At 44.3% G+C, this 25,340-nt stretch overlaps 1 protein-coding gene across 1 annotated transcript; it reads left to right on the top strand.

Moving 5' to 3' along the window:
• Positions 1-2,447: 2,447 nt before the first annotated feature.
• Positions 2,448-24,646, top strand: Rpf2 (ribosome production factor 2 homolog). Its single transcript, XM_021174453.2, has 10 exons — positions 2,448-2,527; positions 3,585-3,717; positions 4,407-4,444; positions 7,784-7,823; positions 11,921-12,002; positions 13,193-13,269; positions 14,856-14,955; positions 20,291-20,393; positions 22,460-22,604; positions 23,972-24,646. Exons 1-10 carry the CDS (start codon positions 2,505-2,507, stop codon positions 24,149-24,151), a joined length of 921 nt encoding a protein of 306 aa, XP_021030112.1. The 5' UTR covers positions 2,448-2,504; the 3' UTR covers positions 24,152-24,646.
• Positions 24,647-25,340: the final 694 nt, after the last annotated feature.

Below are 25,340 nucleotides of genomic sequence, written 5' to 3'. Positions count from 1 at the left end.
CAACAAAAAAAACGAACAAAAACCCAAAACAGTGTTTGTTTATGTGTATGCGTGAATGCATGTGTGTGTTCACCATGATCTGACCTGGCACCTGAGGAGGCCTGAAGAGACTTTGGGCCTCTTAGAACTGGAGATAGAGATGGCCATGAGCCATGGGATTGTAGTCCTGTTCTTCCCAAGAGCAGTGAGTCCTCCTAACTGCAGGGCCATCACCATTCTTGTCTTCTGCCCCATACTCACCCTCCTTTTTTCCTGAGTCAGAGTTTGTATAAGTAACCCAGACTAGCCTTAATTTAATTCTCCAGCCTTCTGACCGCAGCAAGTGTTCTTGTGTTTTAAAGTCATCCTGTGAAGCTCAGAAGCAATAAGGCAGATGATTTTTTTTTTTTTTTTGTACAACAGATATTATATATCTGGGTTTTGTTTAAATCACAGATGAGTTCCTAGAGACACATATTCAATGTCATCTAACCTAATCCAGTTCTGAAGTTCTGATCCTTAGTCAACCTGGACTTCGTGTCAGATCCACAGCCCCATACCATCGTGCCATCTCTAGTCTACATGCTAATCTCAAGTAGTTCCCCAAGTTCCCCACCGCCTCTGACTTGGCTACAAACTGAATGTTCCCACAATGCTTTTCTCACTTTCAATTGCTTGCTAGCACAGCTCATAGAACTTGGGAAAAGGAGTTTGTTTCCCAGATGGATTTATTGCTTATTTATTTTGAGACCGTGTCTTAAACAGTCCGGTCGGACCTGGACTGTTGTGTAGCTGAGGGTGACCTTTAGCTGGCCCTCTTTGGAAACAGCCAGATGCAGAGGCTGCACAGAGCCAAGTGTTCCATCTCCTTCCCAAGTGCTGTCCTTTGGAGCTTTTATAGAGCCTTTAGTAAGCATGGCTGGTAAAGTCAGTGTCCACATTATAAACTAAACTCCAAGCCGGGCAGTGGAGGCACACACCTTTGATCCCAGCACTGGGGAGGCAGAGGCAGGGTCATCTCTGAGTTTGAGGCCAGCCTAGTCTACAGAGCAAGTTCCAGAATGACCAGGGCTACACAGAGAAACCCTCTCTCAAAAACAAAAATCAAATTTCCATCCCTTAACCAATCCTGATGGTGGTAAGTCAAAGTGAGGTTGAAAGCACCACTGTCTGTTCTTTAACCCAGTACAGGAGTTTGTGCCTAGGACCGTGTATATAATTAAGTGCTATACCACTGAGACTGCCCAGATAGCTCCAGCCAGGCCTTCTAAAGCTATTTAGAAGCCACCTTCCTAACTTGCCATCAATCATCCCAATATGCAAAAAGGTGGATTTCCTGGAATGGCAGGACGTGCCTTTAATCTTGGTAGGCTATGCATTTAGTCCCAGTGGTCCATAGGGAAAGGCAGCAAGCATCTCAGGTTCTACACCAGCATGGTCAACAGCTCCATGCCAGCACTGGCTGCATTTCAAGATCCTCGCCCCAAAACAGTACACAAATGCACAGACCTTGAAATGGTAAATTAGGTCACGTGTGGTGGCAAATGCTTGTAATTTTGTCAAACAGCACAGAATTCAAGATCCCAGTGATCTATATAGCAAGTTACAGGCCAGAGAAAGTGATGCAGGGAAACCCTGTCTCAAAACAAAACTCTAATAAAGTCAGACCCAAGACTGCACACTATGAGATTCAATTCATACTATGTGCATCAGACTAGGCAATTCCAGGCAACACCGTGCCACTGGTGGGTGGGTATGCGAGCTCTTTGAAGTAATAAAAGTATATTGCAATGAGATAATAGTTGATGGTTGCATCTAAATCCCTACATAGCCTGATCTTCCTGCCTTCCTTTCTAAAGTACTGAAATGCCAGGACTGCACCCCAATGCTGAGTTCTTTGATATGTGTGTGTGTGCGCGTACCTCATTGCGGAGTGGAGGTTGGATTTTTAATTTTCAATTTTCCTGCCCTCCCCTCCCCCAATGCTGGTGTTACCGCCTCCACGGCTGTGCTGGCTTCAGTGGCTTTGTGAAGGCACCCAAACCAATGAATTGTACACATTACAAGGTGTATTTTATATAACTATATGCAAGTTATATGACTGAGACTTGAGAGAAAGTCACGATGAGCAGTATTCTTCGTGTATCTTTCTTGTAGAAGGCGAGTGGTTAATCAAGCTGCTTCAACTGCTCTCCCAGTTAATGGCGTCCTTTTCATAGCAGTACTTTTGGTAACTGAGTACCGTACCTCCAACCTTTCTAGCATTCTGGTTATTTCCCTGAAAAGGAACACTTGGCTCCCAAATCCACTCCACACTAAGTCGTTTACTTTCCGGAGAACGAGCAAACAACGTTCCGTAACCAAGGGAGACGGAACGCCATGCCTTCCCAAAATGGCCGCCAGCTCGGACAGCGGGGCTGTCTATGGAAGTGGTATTTCGCACTTCCGGCACCGCCTCTTCCGGCGCTCCGGCGGCTTCCCGGAAGTAAGCGGTACACGTGCATTCGCTAAGGGATCTTGCAGCTATGGATGCTTTGGACAAAGTTCTGTAAGTGTGTGGGGCGCGATGGCGTGGGGGCGAGTCTCCCGTGACCTCCGACGCGGTCTTCCGGCTGTCGCTCTTTCCGGTCGTGCTTTGCTAGTGGTCCCTAGGAAGGAGCCGGCTCGGCCGATTCTCCGTCCGGAATCGCCGCTGGGGAAGCCGTGGTGGCAGACCGCGGGCGGTGGGCTGGAGGGAGTGCCGACGCCGTGATCGGCTTATGACCTCGCCGCTGATAGATTCTGAGCTGTGAGAATGGTGGTGGCCTCGGAATCTGACAAGAACCAGGCGACACACTGGACTCAAAGTTTTGTCACTCTGGGCATTTGAACAGCCCTAAATCAGTTTACCCTGTAAAAAAAATAGCTGTCACAACAGCCGTGTGTCATAGAACTGTAGAGAGCAGTGTTTGCCACAACAGGTACAAAATGGGAATTTTTCTTTTCCTTCCAACCTTGTACACTTCTGCATTTCCCTGAGTGATGGTTACGTTTGTTCAAAAATATTTATTGAGTTCCCAAATGCTATTGCATTGGTTCTTACAGTTTTCTGCTACTTAAGTAAATATGTAGTGTAGACGACAGTTTCTTTTTAGTCATTAATGGATTTTGTGCACCTACTATGACTAGCTAATAAGGTGCTATTTATATTGATTACTGGTTAGTCAAATTGCATAAAGACACAGGCTGTAAAGTGTATAAAAACAGTGTGCGCCTTGATTTAACTCAATAAAATGTGTACATCTTTGACTGACTATTAAATGACTAACTTGTTTTTTTGTTTTTTTTTTTTTTTTTTTTTTCTTCGAGACGGGGTTTCTCTGTATAGCCCTGGCTATCCTGGAACTCACTGTGTAGACCAGGCTGGTCTTGAACTCAGAAATCCGCCTGCCTCTGCCTCACAGGTGCTGGGATTAAAGGCGTGTGCCACCACCACACACCGGCTAAGTGAGGTTTTTGTTTTGTTTTGTTTTGTTGTGTTGTTGTTACTGTTGGAATCCTGCTTGATAAATGTGAGTACCATTCCTGTAACTTGTTCTGAATTGTGCTTTTTTTTTTTTGTACAGAAAGCCTAAAACTAAAAGGGCTAAGAGATTCCTTGAGAAGAGAGAACCGAAACTCACTGAGAACATTAAGAATGCCATGCTGATTAAAGGCGGAAATGCAAATGCAACCGTGACACAAGTACTCAGAGACATGGTGGGCATATGGAATTATTGCTTCCAATACTGTATTTTGTAGTATGTGTATGCGTGTGTGTGAGTATGTATATATGTGACTATACCTGTGAGCCTGCTGATGTGGTGGCAGCAGAACTTGGATGCTCTGAGAGGAATGCCTTGCCATCTTGTCAGCCCTTGCTGGCAAGCAGCATTCTCACTGAGCCACATTGCTCACCTTTCGGCTCACTGAGCCCAGGATTACAGATGGGAGCCACAGTGTCTGGCCTGGTGTGCTCATGTTTTTCTGAAATATTTGACTGCCTGTTGTGGTATTGGGGGGAACAGCTGTTCCTTCCCAGTGACCTTACTCATTTAAGCAAGTTCTAAGAGCAGTACAATATTAGAATATTACAGTAGTCAGCATTCATGATGATCATTCTCGGTTGTTAGAAAAAGGTGGCACTGCTCATTGCACTGAGACAGGGAAACACTTGGCTGAGTGAGACCCAACACATGTTTTATTAAACATGGTAGCATATGTAATCCTAGAACTTAGGAGGCAGAGGCAGGAAGGTTGGCAGTCAGGGCAGCCCGGGCTGCATAGTCAGATCCTGCCCCAGCCCTGAATTTAGGACAGCTGCTAGTGCAGGCATATAAATCAGGAAGGTAGCCATGACTCTGCTTCTTGAATGTTCTGTTGAGAAAGTTTAAAATTATGTTTTACAGTATGCACTGAAGAAACCATATGGAGTTCTATATAAAAAGTAAGTCATTATTATTATTATCATCATCACTTATTTTGCTTAGTTATAACAATTGCTTTATGAAAGGTTTGGAAGAAAAAGGTGCTAGTATTTACACTGAATGAATATTCTTTTCAATTATTTATTTTATTTTTTTGAGACAGGGTTTCTCTATGTAGCCCTAGCTGGCCTCAAACTCAGAGATCCACCTGCTTTTGCGTCCCAAGTGCTGGGATAAAGGCGTGCACCACCATGCCTGGCTTGGAATATTCTTGCATCACTATAACTTACCTAATTTTGAAGGAGTTACATGTGTACAGGAAAACTCTAAGAATGACTAGAGTTCCTGCGTGTCCCTCACCCGGCTCGTCCAGTGGTGTCTTACATCATCACAGCAGTTAGTGTCACCAGGGGTTGGCAGTGCTGTGGTAGTACCAAGGAAGTTATTGGATTACTAGGTAACTGTTTTCCTTTCACATTGTGTTCCCCTAGTCTTGTTTGTTTGTTTCCTTCTTGGAAATAATGGGGATTGAACCCAGGGCCTTGTACATGCTGAGCAAGTGCTCCTGCCAGTTAGGGGTACCCTCAAGACCCCAGTTGTTATCTTGGCATAGGTGCAGAGGTCAAAGGACATCTCTGTGGGTGAGTTCTCTTTCCACCTTTCTGTGTGTTCTAGACTGAAGTCAAGCTGTTTGTCAGGCTAGGAGGCAAGTGCTTACCTACCTGTTGAGCCATCTTGCTGGCCCCATCCTTTGTCTTCTCTAGTTTGTGAAAGTCTTTGGTCGCTTTATCTCTGGTTGTCTCCACCATTACTAATTTCCCCTTTATAGTTAGTAAATATTTAGGGGAGATACTTTGAGACTATGCAAGCTTAGTCATTCCTCAGTTCTTGGGGGTGGGGTGGGTTTGGGACTTTCCTGCAATATACAAATCTTTGGATACTCCAGTCCTCAGTGTAAAATGGCATGATCTCATAACCTATGCACATTTTCCTGTGTACCTCCAGTTGTCTCTACTGTGTAAATTGTAAATGCCTGGTACATAGTTGTGCTTTGTTGTGATTGGAATAATGCTAAGAAACCAACATCTTCCCATGTCCAGTGCAGACACAGTCCCCGAACCCCCAATATTTCAATATTTCACAATTGCATGAATCTGTGGATTTTAAACTCACAAGTTCTGAGGGTCAATCTCCTTTCTTTCTGGGAACATAGCTGCTACCTGTACTGTCTGTAGTGGTCTGTGTGTATAGTCAGGATGATTGTGGTACTCTGGTGGTCTCTTTCTGCTCAGAATTCTGAAGGTAAAGTTATCTGAAATCAGTGTGGGTTCAGTATACTCATGAGAGTTATTATACAGTGCTGTTATTTGATCATACTACAATCTATTCTCAAAACACAAAATGATGTTTTAATGAGAAAAAATTTAAAAATATATGTTTATTTATGAGTATGTTGTAGCTGTCTTCAGACACATCAGAAGAGGGCATCAGTTCCCATTACAGATGATTGTGAACCACCATGTGGTTGCTGGGAATTGAACTCAGGATCTCTGGAAGAACAGTCAGTGTTCTTAACTGCTTAGTCGTCTCTTCAGCCCCAGTAAGAACTTTTAAAAAAGAAAAGTTAAGGTACAGGAGAGATGGCTCAGTGATTAAGAGTTCACACCAGTCTTACAGGCCACTGAAGTTCAATTCTCAGCACACATGTCAGGCAGCGTACAACTGCCTGTGACTCCAGCTTCAGGGAGTCTTGACATTTCTGACCAGCACAGGCACTAGCACTTGCATGTAAACACACCATGGAAACATACATATAATTGGAAACAAAGTCCTGTTTTCAAACTCTTAGCATGTCACTCCTTTCCATCATTCTTTCTGCATATAGTCTGCATCCTTTGACCAGTAAAGTTATTTGTTTTGGTTTTTAGAGTTGCTTTGGTTTTGGCTTTTGAGACAAGGTTGCATATAGCCCTGGATGGCCTCTGACTCCATCCTGCTTTACCTCCAAGTGCTAAGGCATGCTCAGCCATGGCGTTCACATCATTGGTCTCTGGTGGCTCAGGTCCAGCAGTACTTGCCTGATTTTTTTCTTGAATAGTCTAAGCCTCTGCCTGTCTCAGTATCTTTGCCTTTTTGTGATGGAGTGCTAGAGATGAGATCCAGGGTCCTGTCTATGCTAGAGATGAGAGCCAGGGTCCTGTCCATGCAAGACAGGCCCTCTATTACTGAGGTAGTACCTTTTACATTCTGCTCCCACTTAGAATGAACCGTTTTAAATTTTATTTTATTTGTGTGTGTCTAAGTGTGTTTGCCCATGTGTATATGAAGGCCTATGGAGGCCAGAAGAAGTCATTAGACCCCACAGAGCTGATGTGAGCTGCCTGGAGTGGGTTCTAGGAACTGAACTGATCCTCTGTAAGAACATGTACCCTCAGCTGATAAGCAATTGCTCCACCCCAACACTTAGAATAATCTTTGATTTTTGTGACAGGGTTTCTCTGTAGCCCTGGTTGTCCTGGAACTCATACTGTAGACCAGACTGGCCTCAAACTCTGAGATCCACCTGCCTATGTATCCTGAGTGCTGGGATTAAAGGCATCTGTCACCATTACCTGAAAGAATAATGTTAATCTCAGACCCTTTCTGTGGCAAATTGATTAATCAGGACTTAGCTTGAATAATCCTTTCACTCTTTATGCTAATGTGGCGCCTGCTCTTGTTTTGTCACAACAGTCTTGCCCTGTTGTTGTTGTCCTTGTTGTTATCTTTGTTGTTGGTTATTATTGTTGTTTCTGTTTGTTTGTTTGTTTGTTTTAGATAGGATTTCTCTGTATAGCCCTGGCTCCCCTGGAACTTTCTCTGTAGACCAGACTAGCCTCAAACTCACATCTGCCTGCTTCTGCCTCCCTGGTGCTGGGATTAGAAGTGATTGGCTGTTTTTGGTTGTTAATTTTGTTTCTGGGTGTTTTGTCTGCATGCACCCCTGCACCTAGTGTGTGCCAGATGCTCTGTGAGGCCCTGGACTTGAGTTGATGGTTGAGAGCTGCCAGGTGGATGGTGAGAGTCGAACCCAGGTTCTCTAACAGAGCAGCCAGTGCTCTTACCCACTGAGCATCTCTCCAGTCCTCCTCCCCACCCCTGTGGGAAGCAGATATTGAGACAGGGTCTCACTGCAGCCTGGCTTGTTGGGAACTTACTGATATCTACCTACCTCTGCTTTCCAGTTGGGATTAAAGTGTACCACAGTGTACGACTGTTTGAATCATCTGATATAAAATTACCTTTTATTCATTATTTCATTTAACTGAATGCACTTTTTAACATTAAAACTGGAGTCACTCTTTTTTTAATCTTCTTAGGAAAAATATTACAAGACCATTTGAGGATCAGACGTCACTGGTAAGTACAAGACTCTTTTTTAAGAGAGCACATATGGGCAGGACTGGGTGTGTGGTTGGGTAGCTTGCCTACTCTGCCTGAGGCCCTGGGTTCTTTTTTTTTTTTTTTTTTTTTTTTGGTTTTTTCGAAACAGGGTTTCTCTGTGTAGCCCTGGCTGTCCTGGAACTCACTCTGTAGACCAGGCTGGGCTCGAACTCAGAAATCCACCTGCCTCTGCCTCCCAAGTGCTGGGATTAAAGGCGTGCGCCACCACCGCCCGGCTGAGGCCCTGGGTTCTATCCCCACCACTCAGAAATAACAGAACCGACTGTGTAAAAATGACTGCAGACTAAAACACGCTGTGTTCATAGTAAATAAATCTTAAAAAAAAAAGAAAATAAAGAAAAAAGAAAAAGAAATCCTGTACAGTGTGAGGATTTGATATTCAGATTGAGAAGTAAGAGTACTGCCTTTTTTACAGTGTGTGTGTGTGTATGTGTGTGTGTGTGTGTGTTTGTAGGTTTGAATTAAACTCAGGTATCAGGTTTTATACCTATATCCACTGAGCCACCTCTCCTACTAAGAATGTAAAAGATACAGCTATTATTAAAAGATAGCTATTGTCATTATTATGATACTCTTTTTATTTTTATTTTTTTTTTATATTTTTAGTTTTTCCAGACATGGTTTCTCTGTGTAGCCCTGGCTGTCCTGGAACTCACTCTGTAGTCCAGGCTGGCCTCAAACTCTACCTGTATCTTTCTCCTGAGTGCTGGGAGGCATTGTCTCCTGCCCAGCCGGTTTTGGTTTTCGACACAGGGTCCCATGTATTCCAGGGTGGTTTGAACTCTGTATATGGCCAAAGATGACTTTGAATTTCTCATACCCCCCACATCCGCCTCCAGTGCTGTGATTACAGGCATGGACCACCACCACTGTTTAGGCAGTGCTGGGATAGGACCAAGGGCTTTGTACATGTCCTAACTAACCTACATCCCCAGCCCTTGTAGTTTTAATGAAAAAAAAAAGTTTACTATCTAGAAAGAGAAGAATCTGATGGAAACTGTGTCAGCTTTGGGTGTAGAACAGACAAGGGCCATTCCTCTCTGCTGGGTATGAAGGGATTGGAGATCAAACGCCAGGAAGGTAAGGAGAAAGGGCTTCTTGTATAAATGGTGGAGATGACAGTGGGGTTGATTTCTAGCCTTGAAGTCCTGTCTCCTGTGTTCTAAGTGCTGGAATGACGGTTGTTTGTCACCATGCTTAGCTTGAATACATTTTAAAATTTCACTAAACTTCATATTCTTTTAAATACCATAGTCAATTCAGATATCTGGATAATATATGCTCATCTTTTTTTTTTCTCTTTTTTGAAACGGGTTCAGGAAACCCAGGCTGTATTCAGACTTGTAGATGATGGCTTGAGCATATGGTCCTCCTCTGCTTTCGAGGTCTGGCCTTAAAGACGTGCCGCACCACACTGTTAGGAGGATGTTCTAGAGAACACGTTTTGAGAGTTTGTTCCCAATGATTTAGACCATGAATATATTCTAAAGAGTTTTTATTTTTTTAATGTGTGTGTATATGTGTGTGGGTCTGAGCACATGAGAGCCAGTGTGCAGATGCCAGAAGTGTGGGTCCCCTGGAGATGTAGTCACAGGTGGTTCTAGACTGCCTGATGAGTGCTGGGGGTTGAATTTGGGTCTCTGGACGAGCTGGATGCGTCTCTGCTTTTTGGAGCACTCTGTAGAATGCCATCACGTGACACATCATATGACCTTGGTGGGGTTTCTGCAAGACTATTTCTGGCAAATTCTTAGAAAAGTTCATTTGTCAAAGACATAGGTCCACAGTCTGCCTGCCTGCCTGCCTGCCTGCGTGCCTTCCATTTATTTGTTTGTCTGTATAGAGATGAGAGTCTATGTAGCCCTGGCTGTGCTGGAACTAGATCTATAGACTAGGCTGGTCTTGAACTTACATGGAGATGTGCCTGCCTCTGCCTCACCAGTGCTGGGGTAAAAGGTGTGCACTGCCACACCCTGTTAGCCTAAATTCTTGACTGTTCTGCCTCCTTTGAAAGTGATGGGCAGGTGTGGCCCTTTGCCCTATTTGCTTCTGCAAAGAAACAAAGTGGAAGAGAAGCAGATCAGGAGCTCACCCCTCAGAGTAGTGACCAATGTGTGTGGCATGGGATGGGCCAGGTGATGCAGCACACGGAGGGCTTATAAATTCTGTAGGTGTTTTTTTGTTTGTTTGTTTTGTTTTGTTTTTGTTTTTGTTTTTTTAGCTGATTTTGGACTAGAACACATTGAATCTAGGTTGCATATGTGTATTGTATGCCTGTGTGCATGCGCACACGTGTGTGTGCAGGTAAGCCAGAGAGGTTGACACAGAGGTTTGTTACCCTCCACCTTATCTTTGAGGCAGGTCTCAGTGAACCTGGCAGTTTTGGCTTAGAGTGGCGAGTTGTGAGCCCCAGAATTGCATGTTTCTAGTGTGCCAGTGCCGGGTTCCATATGTGTGCTGCTGTACCTGCCCTTTGAATCTTAGTTTTATATTAGGAATAGTGACCTCACTCTAGTGAGCCAAGTGTGTGGAATATAGGACTACACAGGACTCTCTAGGATTGAAACTTCATATTTCTGTTGTTTCAACTCTGTAATGGAAGCCAATAAATACTTCTGTGATCCCAGCAGTGCCTACACTGGAATATCATAGTCTGTCAGTGGCCCCAGCCAGACGCATGGCCTGGAGCTAAGTAAACAGTGAGCATGGGGCTCCCAGAGCACTGCTTTCTGTGGTTGCAGTTGCTCTGAAAAGTAGCAACATGCATTAAAAAATCAAGAACCCAGGTCCAGACATCCGAAGTCAGTGTGGTCATAGGTTCCTGGGGCTCCCCTGTGAGTGCTGAAATGTCAGAGGACTCATGTAGCAATGGGACACTCACTGGTGTGCTACGCAGAAGGACTAACTGCATAATTGAAATGAGTGGTCTTTCAGATACTGACTTTATAATGTTCATTATTTCTCCTCTTGAAAAGTGAATCTTTTAACTAAGTAACCCCAAGTCAGAAAATTGAATTTGAAAGTTAAAATTTTTATGTCTGAGTTTTTTGCCTGATTGCATGTATGTGTATGTGATATGTGCCTGATTGATTGCATGTGTGTGTGATATGTGCCTGATTGCGTGTGTGTGATATGTGCATGATTGCATATGTGTGTGATATGTGCCTGATTGATTGCATGTGTGTGTGATATGTGCCTGATTACATGTGTGTGTGATATGTGCCTGATTGCGTGTGTGTGATATGTGCCTGATTGATTGCATGTGTGTGTGATATGTGCCTGATTACATGTGTGTGTGATATGTGCCTGATTGCGTGTGTGTGATATGTGCCTGATTGATTGCATGTGTGTGTGATATGTGCCTGATTGCGTGTGTGTGATATGTGCATGATTGCATATGTGTGTGATATGTGCCTGATTGATTGCATGTGTGTGTGATATGTGCCTGATTGCGTGTGTGTGTGATATGTGCCTGATTGCATGTGTGTGTGTGTGTGTGATATGTGCCTGATTGCATGTGTGTGTGATATGTGCCTGATTGCATGTGTGTGTGTGTGATATGTGCCTGATTGCATGTGTGTGTGTGATATGTGCCTGATTGCATGTGTGTGTGTGTGTGATATGTGCCTGATTGCATGTGTGTGTGTGCGTGATATGTGCCTGATTGCATGTGTGTGTGTGCGTGATATGTGCCTAGTATCCTTAGATGTTAGAGGAAGGTGAAGGATGATTCTTAGTTGCCATGGGTTTTGGGAGCTGAACCCTGGTCCTCTCTCTACAAGAGCAACAAGCACTCTAACCTCTGAGCCATCTCTCCAGTCCCTTCTGTGTGTATCTAGTTTATTACCTTTTTCTTAGCTATTTGTGGGCGAGGGGCAGGGGCAGGGGCAGCCCCTAATCCCTTTCATGAGCTTACAGGTAAGATGGTTGCTGTGTAGCTTTGGCTGGCCACCTCACAGCAGTGCTTCCTTCTGACTCAGCCTTGCAAGGACATGAGCTACCACAGCAGGCCAGGCTGAGATTCTTCAAGGGCTTCTCTTCTTATTTTGTAGGAGTTCTTTTCAAAGAAGTCAGACTGCTCTTTATTCATGTTTGGCTCCCATAACAAGAAGAGGCCGAATAACCTAGTAATAGGTGAGTACCATAGTCTTTTGGTTTTAGTTTGAGACAAGGTCTTATAATGTAGCTCTGGCATGCCTACAACTCAGTAGATGCCCCTGCCTCAGAGTGCTGGAGTTCATGGCATTTGCCAGCACTCTTCAGTGTTTGTGTTGGTAGTGTCAGCTCTGTGATTCAGATAGATGTTTTCAGAACTTACAAGCCATCGGCAGGCCCCATGGTTTCTGTTGCTGCTTTAGCCTTGTGACGTTGGACTGGGGTCTGCCTCAGTGGTAGACATCAGTATTACCCTGCCATCCCTGGGGAGTGAGAAAGAATATGAACTAGTTCTTGGTTAGTAATCTTAGGGCATCATTGCTAACATCTTTGGAGACCAGTTCCAGTTTTTAAACAAGAAGTGCAGTTTTATTTATTCTATGTGTGTTTGTATATGCACAAATCACATGAAATTACAGTCAGTTATGACATTGTAATTGTTCTGGGAACCAAACGCAGGTCCTCAGAAGAGCAGGAAATACTACTACCCACTGATACACAGAGTTTCTATCTGACATGTTCAGTCGTAGACGACCCTTCACTCGCTGTTGTCTTCCTGTATCTTGTTCTTTGAGGGTGGATGTTTTTGTTAAGGTTTCATCCCAAGCCTAATGCATGCTGAACACTCCTGGTATACTGAGATGCATTTCTTTTTTTTGTTTTTTTGAGACAGGGTTTCTCTGTGTAGCCCTGGCTGTCCTGGAACTCACTTTGTAGGCTTGGAACTCAGAAATCCACCTGCCTCTGCCTCCCAAGTGCTGGGATTAAAGGCATGCACCACTACGCCCGGCCACTACACTTCTTTTTAGTTCATTTAATTATTTTTGAGTAGAATCTTTATCTCCAAGCTGGCCCAGGATTAGTTTTATAGCCCAGGTTGATTTTGAACTCCATTCTCCTGCCACTCCAGTGCTGGGATTGTAGGTGCTCAGCTGCCACACTCAGTTCCCCATTTATTCTGTTTTTTAAAAAAAAAAAGGAGTTGTGCTCTTCGTGAGAGTGTTGTCAGCTTTTCCTGACTAACATCCCAACAGCACACCTAAGTAGATGTCAACGTTTAAGGGAGTGTGTGAGTTCAGAGAGACAGAAGACACGGGTAATTTGAAGCCTTATAGATAACAAAAGGTAAATGTGAAAACCTATGTGCTTAAAAATGTATTTCCTTTTAGGTCGTATGTATGACTACCATGTGCTGGATATGATTGAATTAGGTATTGAGAAATTTGTGTCTCTAAAAGATATTAAGGTAAGATACTGATCATAAAACTTAATAGTATTTTTTAAATGTTCTTGGCCAAAATTAGCATCTTGTGATGAAGAAGTACTGATAGAATAGTGAAAAAACTTCATGCAGAATTACAGTTTTACCTTTATTTTAAAAAGAGGACATGTAGGCTGGGCAGTGCGGCCCACACCTGTAATCAAAACTCTTGGGAGACAGAGGCAGGTAGGTCTCCAGTTCAAGGCCAGCCTGGTCTACAGAGAGAAACCCTGTTTCAAAAAACAAGCAACAACAAAAACCAAAACAAACAAAAGAGGAATGAATGTTCTTTTATTTGTAATATATAGTAAGTACATGGATCTTATGAAGTTAAACTCGAGAGCGTAACGATCCAGTCCTCGTTAGGCTTATGGTTTAAATGCTGTCTTTCCTAAGTGGTAACATTTATTGACAGTCTGGTTTTCAACTTGAGCACTGTTCTATGACCAAAAACCTCTGGCTGCCCCTGTATTATTTTGGCTATTAGTTGCCAAATTACTGGCATAACCTCCCTTGGGAACCTACAGTGCACTACTCATTTGAATAGGATTGTGAAGTAGGCAGTAGCAAAGTGTGGCAAGACAGCCTAGAAAGGCTGCAAGAGTCTCACTTCAGATTGTCCTGTCAAACATTGCCATCATCTTACAGGTGTGAGATCAAGGCAGTTTCACTGGCTGGTGGGGTTTTTGTTTGTCTCTGTTTTTGAGACAGGGCTCACTATGTTTGGCTGTCCTGGAGCTCCCTACCTCTGCCATCCAAGTGCTGGGATTAAAGGCCCGTCATCTGACCACCATCAGGCCCAGTTTTCCATTTACATTGGGTGATTGAAGCCCAAAGGGGTTTCATTGTTTAACATATGGTAACATACATATGGTAGGTAAAACTCAAGATTAGATTTAAGAGCATAGAGAGAAAAAGTAGTGTGTGTAATGGAAAGTTATATAACTCAATGGGGGTTTTGTGTGTTGCCTTGTTTAATGCAGGGTTTTAACTAACCCAGGCTGGCTTTAGACTTGTTATGTGACCAGGGCTGAGTTTGAACTTCTGATCTTTCTGCTTCTACTTCCCAAAAGTGCTGGGGTGACAGGCGTGATGCACTGTGCCCAGCTGAGCTGGTGCATTTTCAAGGCTTGTGATGTGTGTTAAATTATAGTATATTATATATTATAATATTGTATTATAGTATAGTATATATATATATTGTTCATCTCTTCAGCTCTCCTCTAAAAAAGGGACAGACCTTGAAGGTCTAGTATAACTAAATGTCCTTTTCCTGTGAGTTTGAAAAAGGCTTTTACCAACTCCCTGTGTGGTCAGTAACTCCTGCTTCCAAAGCTCAAAGGCCTCACACTGGATGGACTTGTGGACTCAAGGCATAACGTGACACTGATTTACCGGATCAGTTACTGTCTTGATCCTCAGTTGCGGATGTAGCAACAAGAACGAGATAGCATATGTGTAAAAGTTTTGAGATTGTTTTAATACATATTGACTATCTTAAAAATAGCATAAGTTCTCTAGGTTTTGGTACTTACATAATTACACTTGTTGTTTTGTTTTTAATCCCGTAGACTAGCAAGTGCCCCGAGGGGACAAAACCAATGTTGATATTTGCTGGTGATGATTTTGATGTAACAGAAGACTACAGAAGATTAAAAAGTCTTCTTATTGGTGAGTGCTAGTAGAACTCACCTTGTTAACAATTGCTGTTCTTGAGCTCTGCCTTTTCTGCGTGGTTAAACTTGTTCACATTGTTTTTCTGACCAGACTGTAAATTCTCATCCTATCTTTATGCTCCCTCCCCCTGGACTCTGGATGAGTGGTATTTTTTGCTTTTGTTTCTTCTAGCTTTGTTTGTTTAAGACTGGATTTCTCTGCATCCTGGCTGTCCTGGAACTCTGTTGTTTGTTGAGACCAGGCTGGCCTCAAACTCAGGGAACTAACTGCCTCTCTTCCTGAATGCCGGGGCTAAGGGGGCGTGCCACTCCACCCTGTTCTCTTGCCTTAAAGCTTCTTCACTAAGCAAGATAGTTCTTCATTGCTCCCCCTCACTCAGGTTCTGAGGGCAGAGCAGCCTGCCTGTCTGTCAGCTGTCATGCTAACAGCCTCCTGCCCACTTCCTGTACCGTGTACAATCTGTGTTCCTGCTGAAAGCTCTCAGCGTTGTGGTCTTCTAAACTTGTTCTAGAGTGGCCTGGCAAGCTCTGCGTGTGGTGTCTAGGGCTCCTCTAGCTGGGCAGGCCCAGCCTCTCCACACTCCTTCCACAGCTCCATTACTGATCTTCTCTGCCTTCTGAGTCCTGGGATCACAGGACTGCACCTGTGCCCAAACCTATCTGTCGTTTTCCTAGCCAGAGAGTACTTAGTTATCTCCTAGTTGATGGGTGCTAGACTTTGTAGGGTATTGGTTTTGTTTTTTTGTTTGTTTTTATTAATTACATTTTTGTTTGTATGTGGGGGCTGGGGCATGCTCATGTGGAGTTGGTTCTCCACCATATGGGTCACGGGGATTAAATACAGGTTGGCTTGGCGGCAAGCATTGTAGCCTACTGAGCCGTCTCACAGCTCTGATGAGTTTGGTGGTATAGGAATCTCAAGTCTGTTCTAAAGCCTTGTGTAGAGCGCTAGCCCTATGCCCTCATAACTGGCATTGTGGAGTTACATTTAGAAATCTGTGGTCAGTTAAAACTTAAGATTGTAAAATATCATTAATTCCCAACTCTGAAACCCCAAAGTTTTTTATATAATGCCCTTCATAATATAAGTACTGTGTAACATGCTTTTAAAATGTTATCTGCATTTTAGGGAGCGTATAATAACTTAGTGAGTCAGTTTATTGTAACTTGTTTTCTTTAGTATCTTTTAAAAGATTGTTTTATATTAGTTGTGGGTGTTTTGTCTGCATGTATGTTTGTGCATTATATACATGTCTCATGCTGGTGGAGGCCAAAGAGGCCATCAGATCCCCTGGGAATGGAATTACAGACAGATGGGAGCGGCCATGCAGGTGCTGGGAATCAAACCCAGGTCCTCTGGTAGAGTTATGATCTTACTATGGGAGCCATTTCTCCAGACCCCCAATTTCTTCTTTAAAGAAACTGGTTTGTTGAAAGTATGTTACAGCTGGGCAGTGGTGGAACATTCCTGCAGGCAGGCAGATCTCTGGGTTTGAAGCCAGTCTGGTGTACAGAGTGAGCTCTAGAACATCCAGCAAACCCTTCCCAGAGAAACCCTGACTTGAAAAACAAAAAGCAAGCAAGCAAGCAAGCAAGGAAGGAAGGAAGTTAGCTGTAACTGTTCCTCTTACGTTTTCTGGAGTCACGCTTTGTGTGTCTTTATTGGCTGGTTTAGGCAGCTTCTTGCTGTAGCTCACACTGGCCTTGTATTCTTCAGTGTGCTAAGAGGAAGGCTGCCATCCCAGCTAGCTTCACCCTTCCTTACCACATTCCTGGCACTCTCTCGGGTTCTTCTCTAGGAAACCTGTCTGAGCCCATCCAGTCCATGTGAAGTGCTGGGCGTTTTCCTTTGCTCAGTACTGGGGACTCTGGCCGCACACAGACCATCTCAGGCTGTTGTTTCCCTTTGGGAGGTCAGAGCCTTGTGCGTATAAGCACACCTGCGCTCTTTTGCCGATAGAGGACTTAACTCTTAGTGAGCCATGCTCGATCTTTTGTTTTAGTTTGGTTGTTAGACTGGCCTCATATATCCCTGGCTGGCCTGGAACTTGCTGTGTAACTCAGTCTGGCCTTGAACTCAGAGATCAATCTGCCTCTGCCTCCTGATTGCTGGAGTAAAGGTGTTGCTACCATGTCCAGCTACAAGTCACCTTTTTAAGTTTTGAAGAGCTGCCCTTATTCTCTCTCAGAAGGTTACTAATAGTATTGTGTTACCACACTTGCTATTTGGTTTATGACTACGAACAGTTGAACTTGACCTAATTCAGATCTGCGGGAGTATCAGCATCTGAGGGTTAGAGGCAGGCTGGGCTGTAAGCGACTGTCTGAGAAAACAGAAATATGCTGGAGAGAGAGTTCTGCCATTTAGAGTCCTTGCTGCTTTTGTGAAAGGTCGGGGTTTGTTAGCTCTCACATGGTGGCTCACCAGTACCTCTAGTCCAGGAGATCTGACACTCTCTTCTGGTCTCCACATGCATGTGGTACACATGACTACATGTAAGCAAACACTTATACACATAAAGTAAAACAAAAATAAATCTAAACACACACACAAGCCAGGTATGGTGGTGGTGTGCCCCCCCCCCCTTTTTAAAGATTTATTTATTTTATTTTTAGTATATGAGTACACTGCAGCTCTACAGATGGTTGTGAGCCATCATATGGTTGCTGGGAATTGAACTCAGGACCTCTGCTCGCTCCGGCCCCCCTCACTCTGGCTCAAAGATTTATTTATTATTATGTGTAAGTACACAGTGGCTGTCTTCAGACACACCAGAAGAGGGCATCAGATTTCATTATGGCTAGTTGTGAGCCACCATGTGGTTGCTGGGATTTGAACTCGGGACGTCCCGAAGAGCAGTCTTAACTGCTGAGCCATCTCTCCAGCCTGGTGGTGTGCCTTTAATCCTAGCACTTCAGAAGCAGAGGCAGGTGGATCTCTGAATTTTAGGCCAACCCCATCTCTATAGCGAGGTTTAGGCTAGCCAATGGTATAAACAGAGACCTTGTCTCTTAAACAAACAAACAAAAGCAGCTGTCAGAGTATTTGCCATACATTCACAAGGCCTGGGGCTCATGACATACCACAAAATTTTCAAAGAAAAGAAAATTAAACATGTCCCTTATGAAATGTATTGTTCTTGTTTTCTGTTCTCTACTTCCTTGTTAAGTAAGATGCTCGCCCTGGGCTTCCATTCACAGCACAAGCCCTTCCTTTTGATAGATAGCCCCAAGATCGATTTCTCTTGCTCAGTACTTTTTAACTTCAATAATGTGTTTTGTTCAAGGTTAAGCTACCCTTTAAATGGTTGTGGTCTATGTGCATGCAAACGCATGCTAGTTTCTCATTGTCTTAGTGGCATGAAGGAAGGGAAAGGAGCAAAAGTAGAAAAGAAACCTTGGGCAGAGCAGGGCTGTGAGAGATGCAGTAAGAGTGTTGGTCATCGTATGTAAGGCCACTGCCTTACTGTGGCCACTAGACTGTGCACATGCTAAATGAGATACAGGGATAGCAGCTCATACTTTGTACAGTGTCATCACATGATCTCCTCAGTGTGTGAATACCATATTTACACAGTAAAATGGCTGGGCCACCACTAGCCGACAGAGCCTTCGGGTGTGTTCTTATGCATCGTGTGACAGGAAAGAGAAAGGGTAATAGAGGGTAATCGTAGGGAAAGGGTAATAGAGGACTGCAGGGTTCTTTTCTGGTGTACAGTGAATCTCAAATAGTTGTTTATTCTTCTTACTGTGGTTCTGGGGATGAATGCAGGACCTTATGTATGTCAGGCAAGGCTTTTACTATTGGATTATATGCCAGTCTATACAACTGCTTTTCTCTAAAAACAAAACTTATTAGTGTGTGTGTGTGTGTGTGTGTGTGTGTGTGATGTGTATGCAGGTGTACATATATGTGGTATTCAAAGGAGAGCTTTGTGAGGTTGACTCCTCTACCTTCATGTGAGTCCCAGGGTTTGAACTTGGGTCTTCATGCTGTGCACAACAGGCACATCTACTTACTGAGCCTTCTTACCCACCTGGGACTGCTTTTCTTCTTTGGAAATCCAGTAAACAATACCAGTGTTTGGATTCTAATTTTTTCTTTTTAAATGTTCCTGTTCCTGTCTGTAAGGATGATAGTAAACAAAGAATAGGTTTATTTTGTGCATGCATTTAATCCTGGCACTCTGGAGTCAGGAGTTCAGAGAGTTCAGAGTGTTGTGTATCTTTTTTTTTAAAGATTTATTTATTGATTATATGTAAGTACACTATAGCTGTCTTCAGACACTCCAGAAGAGGGCGTCAGATCTTGTTACGGATGGTTGTGAGCCACCATTTGGTTGCTGGGATTTGAACTCGGGACCTTTGGAAGAGCAGTTGGTGTTCTTACCCGCTGAGCAATCTCACCAGCCCCGATGTATCATTTTAAAAAGCACACTACCGCCTTTCCTGGGAGCTGCGATCACAACCATCCCCCAGCCCATCTTCTTTCTCCTGGCCACCTTTGCTCTGCAGATAAAAAAACAAAAACACTCAAGACAGCTTTTATTACTTTAGAATTTGTCTGCTGGCACAATTGCTGAGCTCAAATACCTCCTGCTTGGAAATGCAATAACATTTTATTATTCCCGTCTCTCTTGCTGCCCTAAACTCAGTGGCCTGTTCCAAATCAGCCCCCGCCAGATATCTCTGGCAGCCTTCCTGCCTGGAGATCTTACATGATTGCTGCGTGCTGCTCCTTCCAAATCATGACTGAAAAGCCACTCTCTCCTTGTGTCTCCATTTCCCTCCTGGGACCCCAAAGTCTCACCTGTACCATCCAGCAATTGGCTCCAGGTCTTCTCTATTGACAAAATCAAGAACCAATTAGGGAACCAGACCTGCCTCTACACCAGAGTTAGGCTTATTGTGGGGGTTTGAGGCCAGACTGACTTTAGTTGTTACACGTCACAAAGCAAGCTAGAGTAGGACTGGGGAACTAGCTCAAGGGCTAGTTATGTGCTTCAGCTTTGTCACAGTCCGGGTGCTGGGGAGGCAGAGACAGGCCGGCACACGCTGGGGTTCCTGAGGAACAGCACCGGAGATGACTCTGGCCTCAGTGAGCATTTGTGTGTGTGTCCCCCCGCCCCAGCACCGGAGATGACTCTGGCCTCAGTGAGCATTTGTGTGTGTGTCCCCCCGCCCCAGCACCGGAGATGACTCTGGCCTCAGTGAGCATTTGTGTGTGTGTGTCCCCCCCTCACACACCCCCCCACCCCTCATTGAAAAGATGGCACTTTGTAGCTGAATTTTGAAATAGTTCTCTTTAACAACCGAATATGTGCTTTCAGATTTCTTCAGAGGCCCCACTGTATCGAACGTCCGGCTGGCTGGATTAGAGTATGTTCTGCACTTCACTGCACTGAATGGGAAAGTTTACTTCCGAAGCTATAAGTAAGTGCGCCTCGGAGGGTGTTTTGGAGTTCTCAGGTTACGATGAGTCTGGAGAGTTTGCAGATAGTAGTGGCAGGGCCTGTGCCCTGACCTCCCTCCAGCTCTCCTTCCTGCTAACCGTGATCTGGGGAACTCACTCTTCCTGGCTTCCCGGTCATCTATTGTGAGCCTATTTGTGCTGTCTCAACCCCAGTGAGGCCAGTTAGATTTGAAAGCTACGACCTAAAACAGAAAGTATGGCTGACTACAGTGATGCTCTTGTATGCCCTAATCCCAGCACAGTGTTACTGTGAATGTAAATTCCAGCAAGCAGATTGCTTTCTTGTTTGAGTTTTTGAAGCACTATCTCTGGTGTAGCTTCAGGTGGCCTTGAACTCGTCATGTACCCCAGTGGGCCTCAGACTTGCAGTCTGCCTGCCTCAGCTGAAGTGCTGGGATTGCAGGCCTGACCCACTGCTTCCAGCCAGACTCCGTTTTTATTGATGGAGATAGTGCCATGCTAAAACTTTGCCTTTGAGGTTAGCATCCCTGACACTCCTTTTATAAAACAGACTGCAGATGAAGCCAAGTGTTTGCCTCTTCTTGTCAATCTGTCCTTCTGTGCCCCGGCGGATAAAGGTTTATTAAAGGACGTGCTAGGTGGGCTCAAGCCTCCTCAGCAGCTGCTTTCTTCATGGCCACAGTCACTAAGCTCTTCCCATGTCTGCCGTGGATGACAAAAGTCTTGACACTGTCTTGGTGGCTAGCTGTATATGTAGATTCCCACTGTTAACTCTCCTGGGCCTTCCTTAACTGCTCTGTTGCTTCTCAGTACCCATGTCGTCTGTGCTTCTGTAACAGCTCTTTGTCCAGTGCTAATCTTTTATGAACATTGTTCTGACAGTAAATGGCTCCCTGCCAACCCCTCACCCCCCCACCCCAGCTTTTTACTTATGGGACTTAACTGCTCTATTAAATGTGGTTGCTAAATATAATATTCAGATTTGGGGTTGGTATTTATCTCCCTTCCTCCCTCCCTCTCTCCCATTATTGTTGTTTTATTGAGACAAGGCTTCACATAGGCCAGACTGGCCTTGAAGTCACTGTGTAGCAGAGAATGGCCTTTAACTGGTCCTCAAGCCTCCATTCCCAGTGCTGGGATTCCCAGCACTCAGAAAACAACTGGGGTGAGAGGGGTTGTGTGCCTGAGACTGAAAGAGAGATGGTGGTGAGTGGAAGACAATCTGGTAACCATCGTGGATACACAGGATGTGTCCATGGAAAGCCTCGTCGTGAGTCCCCTGGATTTGTGTTAGTAATATGTTCATAATACAAAGAGAATCTTAAGACTTGCTGTTCTCTGTCTTGACTCTGTCTGTGCCCAGCTCCTCACTCTTTCTCCCTCCTGCTCCCCAGATTTTTCCAGATAGCAGTTTTGTTGGACACAGAGTGTTGGAGAGGTTGTAGTTTAGTTATTAGGATGTTTGGGTTTGCTGCAGTCTGCAGACGTCATTAATGTGATGTGGGAAAAGGCTGATTGTTAGTGGGTTGACGTAACTCAGACAGTGCTGGAGATGGCAGAGTGTTACTTTCTAAAGGCCGGTTACAGTTCTTATTCTGGTGGCATCGCACTTGGAGCCTTGTGCAAACATTCATGTGTTCTGCCACTGGATTGTTTAAGAACTTGTTTCTTTATTTTTTAAATTTTTTAAAAATATTTATTTATTATTATGATTAAGTGCACTGTAGCTGTCTTCAGACACACCAGAAAAGGGTGTCAGATCTCATTTCAGATGGTTGCTGGGATTTGAACTCAGGACCTCTGGAAGAGCAGTCGATGCTCTTACCCACTGAGCCATCTCTCCAGCCCAAGAACTTGTTTCTTAACAATACCACATAATTTCATGTTCCAATTTTTAAAAACTAAAACAAAGGATGCACTTGGCATGAATGCCCAACGTGTTTTAAGGAGAGCTTTGGCTTTTGCAACTTATTATTTGAAGCTACAAAACTCTCTCAACAAAGTAATTTCAGAGAAGGACTTTTAAAAAGAATTAAAGCAGTCCCCCTTCTCCCCATTCATAAAGGCTGCTGTTGAAGAAATCTGGGTGCAGAACACCACGTATCGAGCTAGAAGAGATGGGACCATCACTGGACCTGGTCATGAGGAGGACACACCTAGCATCAGATGACCTTTATAAACTGTCCATGAAAGTGCCCAAGGCTCTCAAGGTACAGAGCTTCTTCTTCTTCTTCTTCTTTTTTTTCAGTTAACAGTTAATTTTAATAATACCTGCTATGTTTAAAGAGTCAACAACACAGGAGGAAAGTCTTCTGTGCATGTTTACACAGTGTGAACACGGGCTTTCAGTATGCAGTGGAGGAGGAGAGGAGCATTCAGTTAACAAAGCCTAAAAGAAAACCCCTTGTTATAAATTACACAACGCATATAAAAATATTTCTCTGAATGCATAGATGGTACAGAGCTTCTGTGTTTATTTCTGTATTCCACGCTGGCCAGCAAGGGTTTGTGGTGTTATATTAAAAAGATGCGTGAAAAGATGAGTAAAATGGATACGGGTTAGGCTCTGAGCCAGGAGAGGAGAAAGAGCCCATCCAGATGTCCAGGCCATACAGAGTTGCAGGGGCCAGGGGTCTAGTTTGGCTGACAGTTTTCTTGTGGCCTAGACTGCCATTTTCAGCAAACCTAGAGTCGTGTGGGCACCATGAAGACTGGGTTGAGAGCTGTGCTTCTAGACGCATAGTCTAGGCTGGCCGTGACCTCTGATTCTTCCGTCTCAGACCTTCAAGTACTGGAAGTGCTGGATTGTAGGCATGCAGTGCCAGGCCCAGCTTTGTTTTGACTTTTAAATTGTTTCAGAAACAAATAGAAGGGGTAAGGTTAAAAGCACTTGTTACTCTTCCAGAGGACCAGAGTTTTGAGTCCCAGCATCCACTGGGCTCTCAACCACCTGTAAGCTCCTGGTGGCCTCCACGGACCCTGCATGCACATAAATAACAAATAAAAAATGTTTTAAAGCAACAGTAGCAATTTTAACTCTGGATACTAGTACACATTGAACTGAGAAACTGCTGAAGCTGAACATGGCAAACTGTCTTGGTACAGTGGTCAGTGCATCCCGAGTCTTGCCAGATGACCTGACATTTACCCAGATGGCAGCGTTGTTGGGCTATGGCTGAGAACTGTGTCCCATGATCTAGATGAGAAAGCTGTGAAGAGCTGTGTCCTTTGTGCCGCTGAGAGGCGTCACAGTGGGAGTTGTCACTACGGGTTATGTGCTACATGTTTTGTGTGTTTGTTTTGTTTTGTTTTGTTTGAGACAGGGTTTCTCTGTATAGCCCTGGCTGTCCTGGAACTCACTCTGTAGATCAGGCTGGCCTCGAACTCAGAAATCTGCCTGCCTCTGCCTCCCGAGTGCTGGGATTAAAGGCGTTGCACCACCATGCCCGGCCTTATGTGCTACATTTTTATCAGTTTTTATCAGTTCATATAGTGAAAGCCATTTTAAAATTACATACATACATATATGTGTGTATATCTGTATATACAAACATTTTTTTTTCTTCTTGTTTTATAGCCAAAGAAGAGAAAGAATATCTCTCAGGATACTTTTGGCACAACATTTGGAAGGATTCATATGCAGAAGCAAGACTTAAGCAAACTACAAACGAGGAAAATGAAGGGGTTGAAGAAGCGACCTGCAGAGAATGGAGTAGAAGACCAGGGGAAAAAATCAAAGAGAATTAAGAAAAATTAGTAGAACCTAACTGACTACGAGCACTTTCTTATGGTTGTTTACTAAAGAGAATTGTTCTACTTGAGGCTGTTCGGTTTCCTGATAAGAATTTGTTGCTTATTTGGATAGAATGAGGGTGTAACAAAATTTCACACTATAGCCCAGGCTGGCCTCAGCCTCCCACGTGCTGTGATTACAGGCTGGTACCACCATATACAGCATATTGTATGTGTCTATAACATTATTTATTACGTAAACTTTTTTTAAAAAAATTGAAACTTGTGTTTGGATCATACTCACCCCAGCTCTCACTGTTTTTAATTTTTAAAACTGATTTGTGTGTGCACATGTATGTCACAGTGTGGGTGTGGCCAAAAGACAGTGTGGAGTCGGTTATACCCTGTGGGGATTGAATGATACCTCAGTGTGTCAGACTCGTACCATAGGAAGTGCCTTTATCCACTGAACCATCCTGTTAGCCCAGCTTATTACCTGTTTTTATGAACAAATAATATACTACGAGTTTAAAACAGGGCTATTTACCCAGTGTGATCTTCATGCCTGGTGTGATAGCTCTCCCCAAGTTCTGCCTGTGTGTGAGAATGAGGGGACCAGGACACTGGTGGATCGGGTGGGGCTGGGCACAGTAGCTCGGGTGAGGAGAGGAGAGAGCTGGAGTCGGAATATGAACACATGAGGGGAGCCTTAACAGATTCATGGGAGGGGATTTTCCTGAGATGGGGCTTACTACTGTGGTAAGTGATGGGACGCGGTAGGAACTGGTGAGTCTCTACTGGTCGGACACCACCTGAGTCCACTTCCCCATCAGGGGACTGGAGGGAGGGAGGCTTAGCTAGGCGAGGGTGTGTGCAATGCAGGAGCTCAGTAGGCAGTGAGTGTGGGGGCAATGAGCACACCTGGGAACAGCTGCAGAGAACTGGTTTGGGTTATCTGGGTGGGTGGGTGGGTGGGGTATTTATGTACTTGGGGAGGTGGCCAGGGTCTATGGGGAAATATTTGTGTGGCCATTTACCATTGGCCAAGCAAGGAGGAAACGTCTGTAGATTGTTGGGGGGTGGGATGGGTGGAGCCTTACAAGGTCAGAATGAGGCCTGATACTCATCAGGACGATAGATTTCTGCTAGGGTTGATGGTGGGGGAGCCACCTTTATGGTGCCAGGTTAGGAGTGGGAGGTAGCCAACTCCTGCC

This window comes from Mus caroli, unplaced genomic scaffold (assembly GCF_978045245.1).
Source record: "Mus caroli unplaced genomic scaffold, Mus_caroli_1 scaffold_9, whole genome shotgun sequence".
Lineage (NCBI taxonomy): Eukaryota > Metazoa > Chordata > Mammalia > Rodentia > Muridae > Mus > Mus caroli.
The sequence above is the reverse complement of the archived record's forward strand: the minus strand, read 5'-3'. Positions and strand labels throughout refer to the sequence as shown.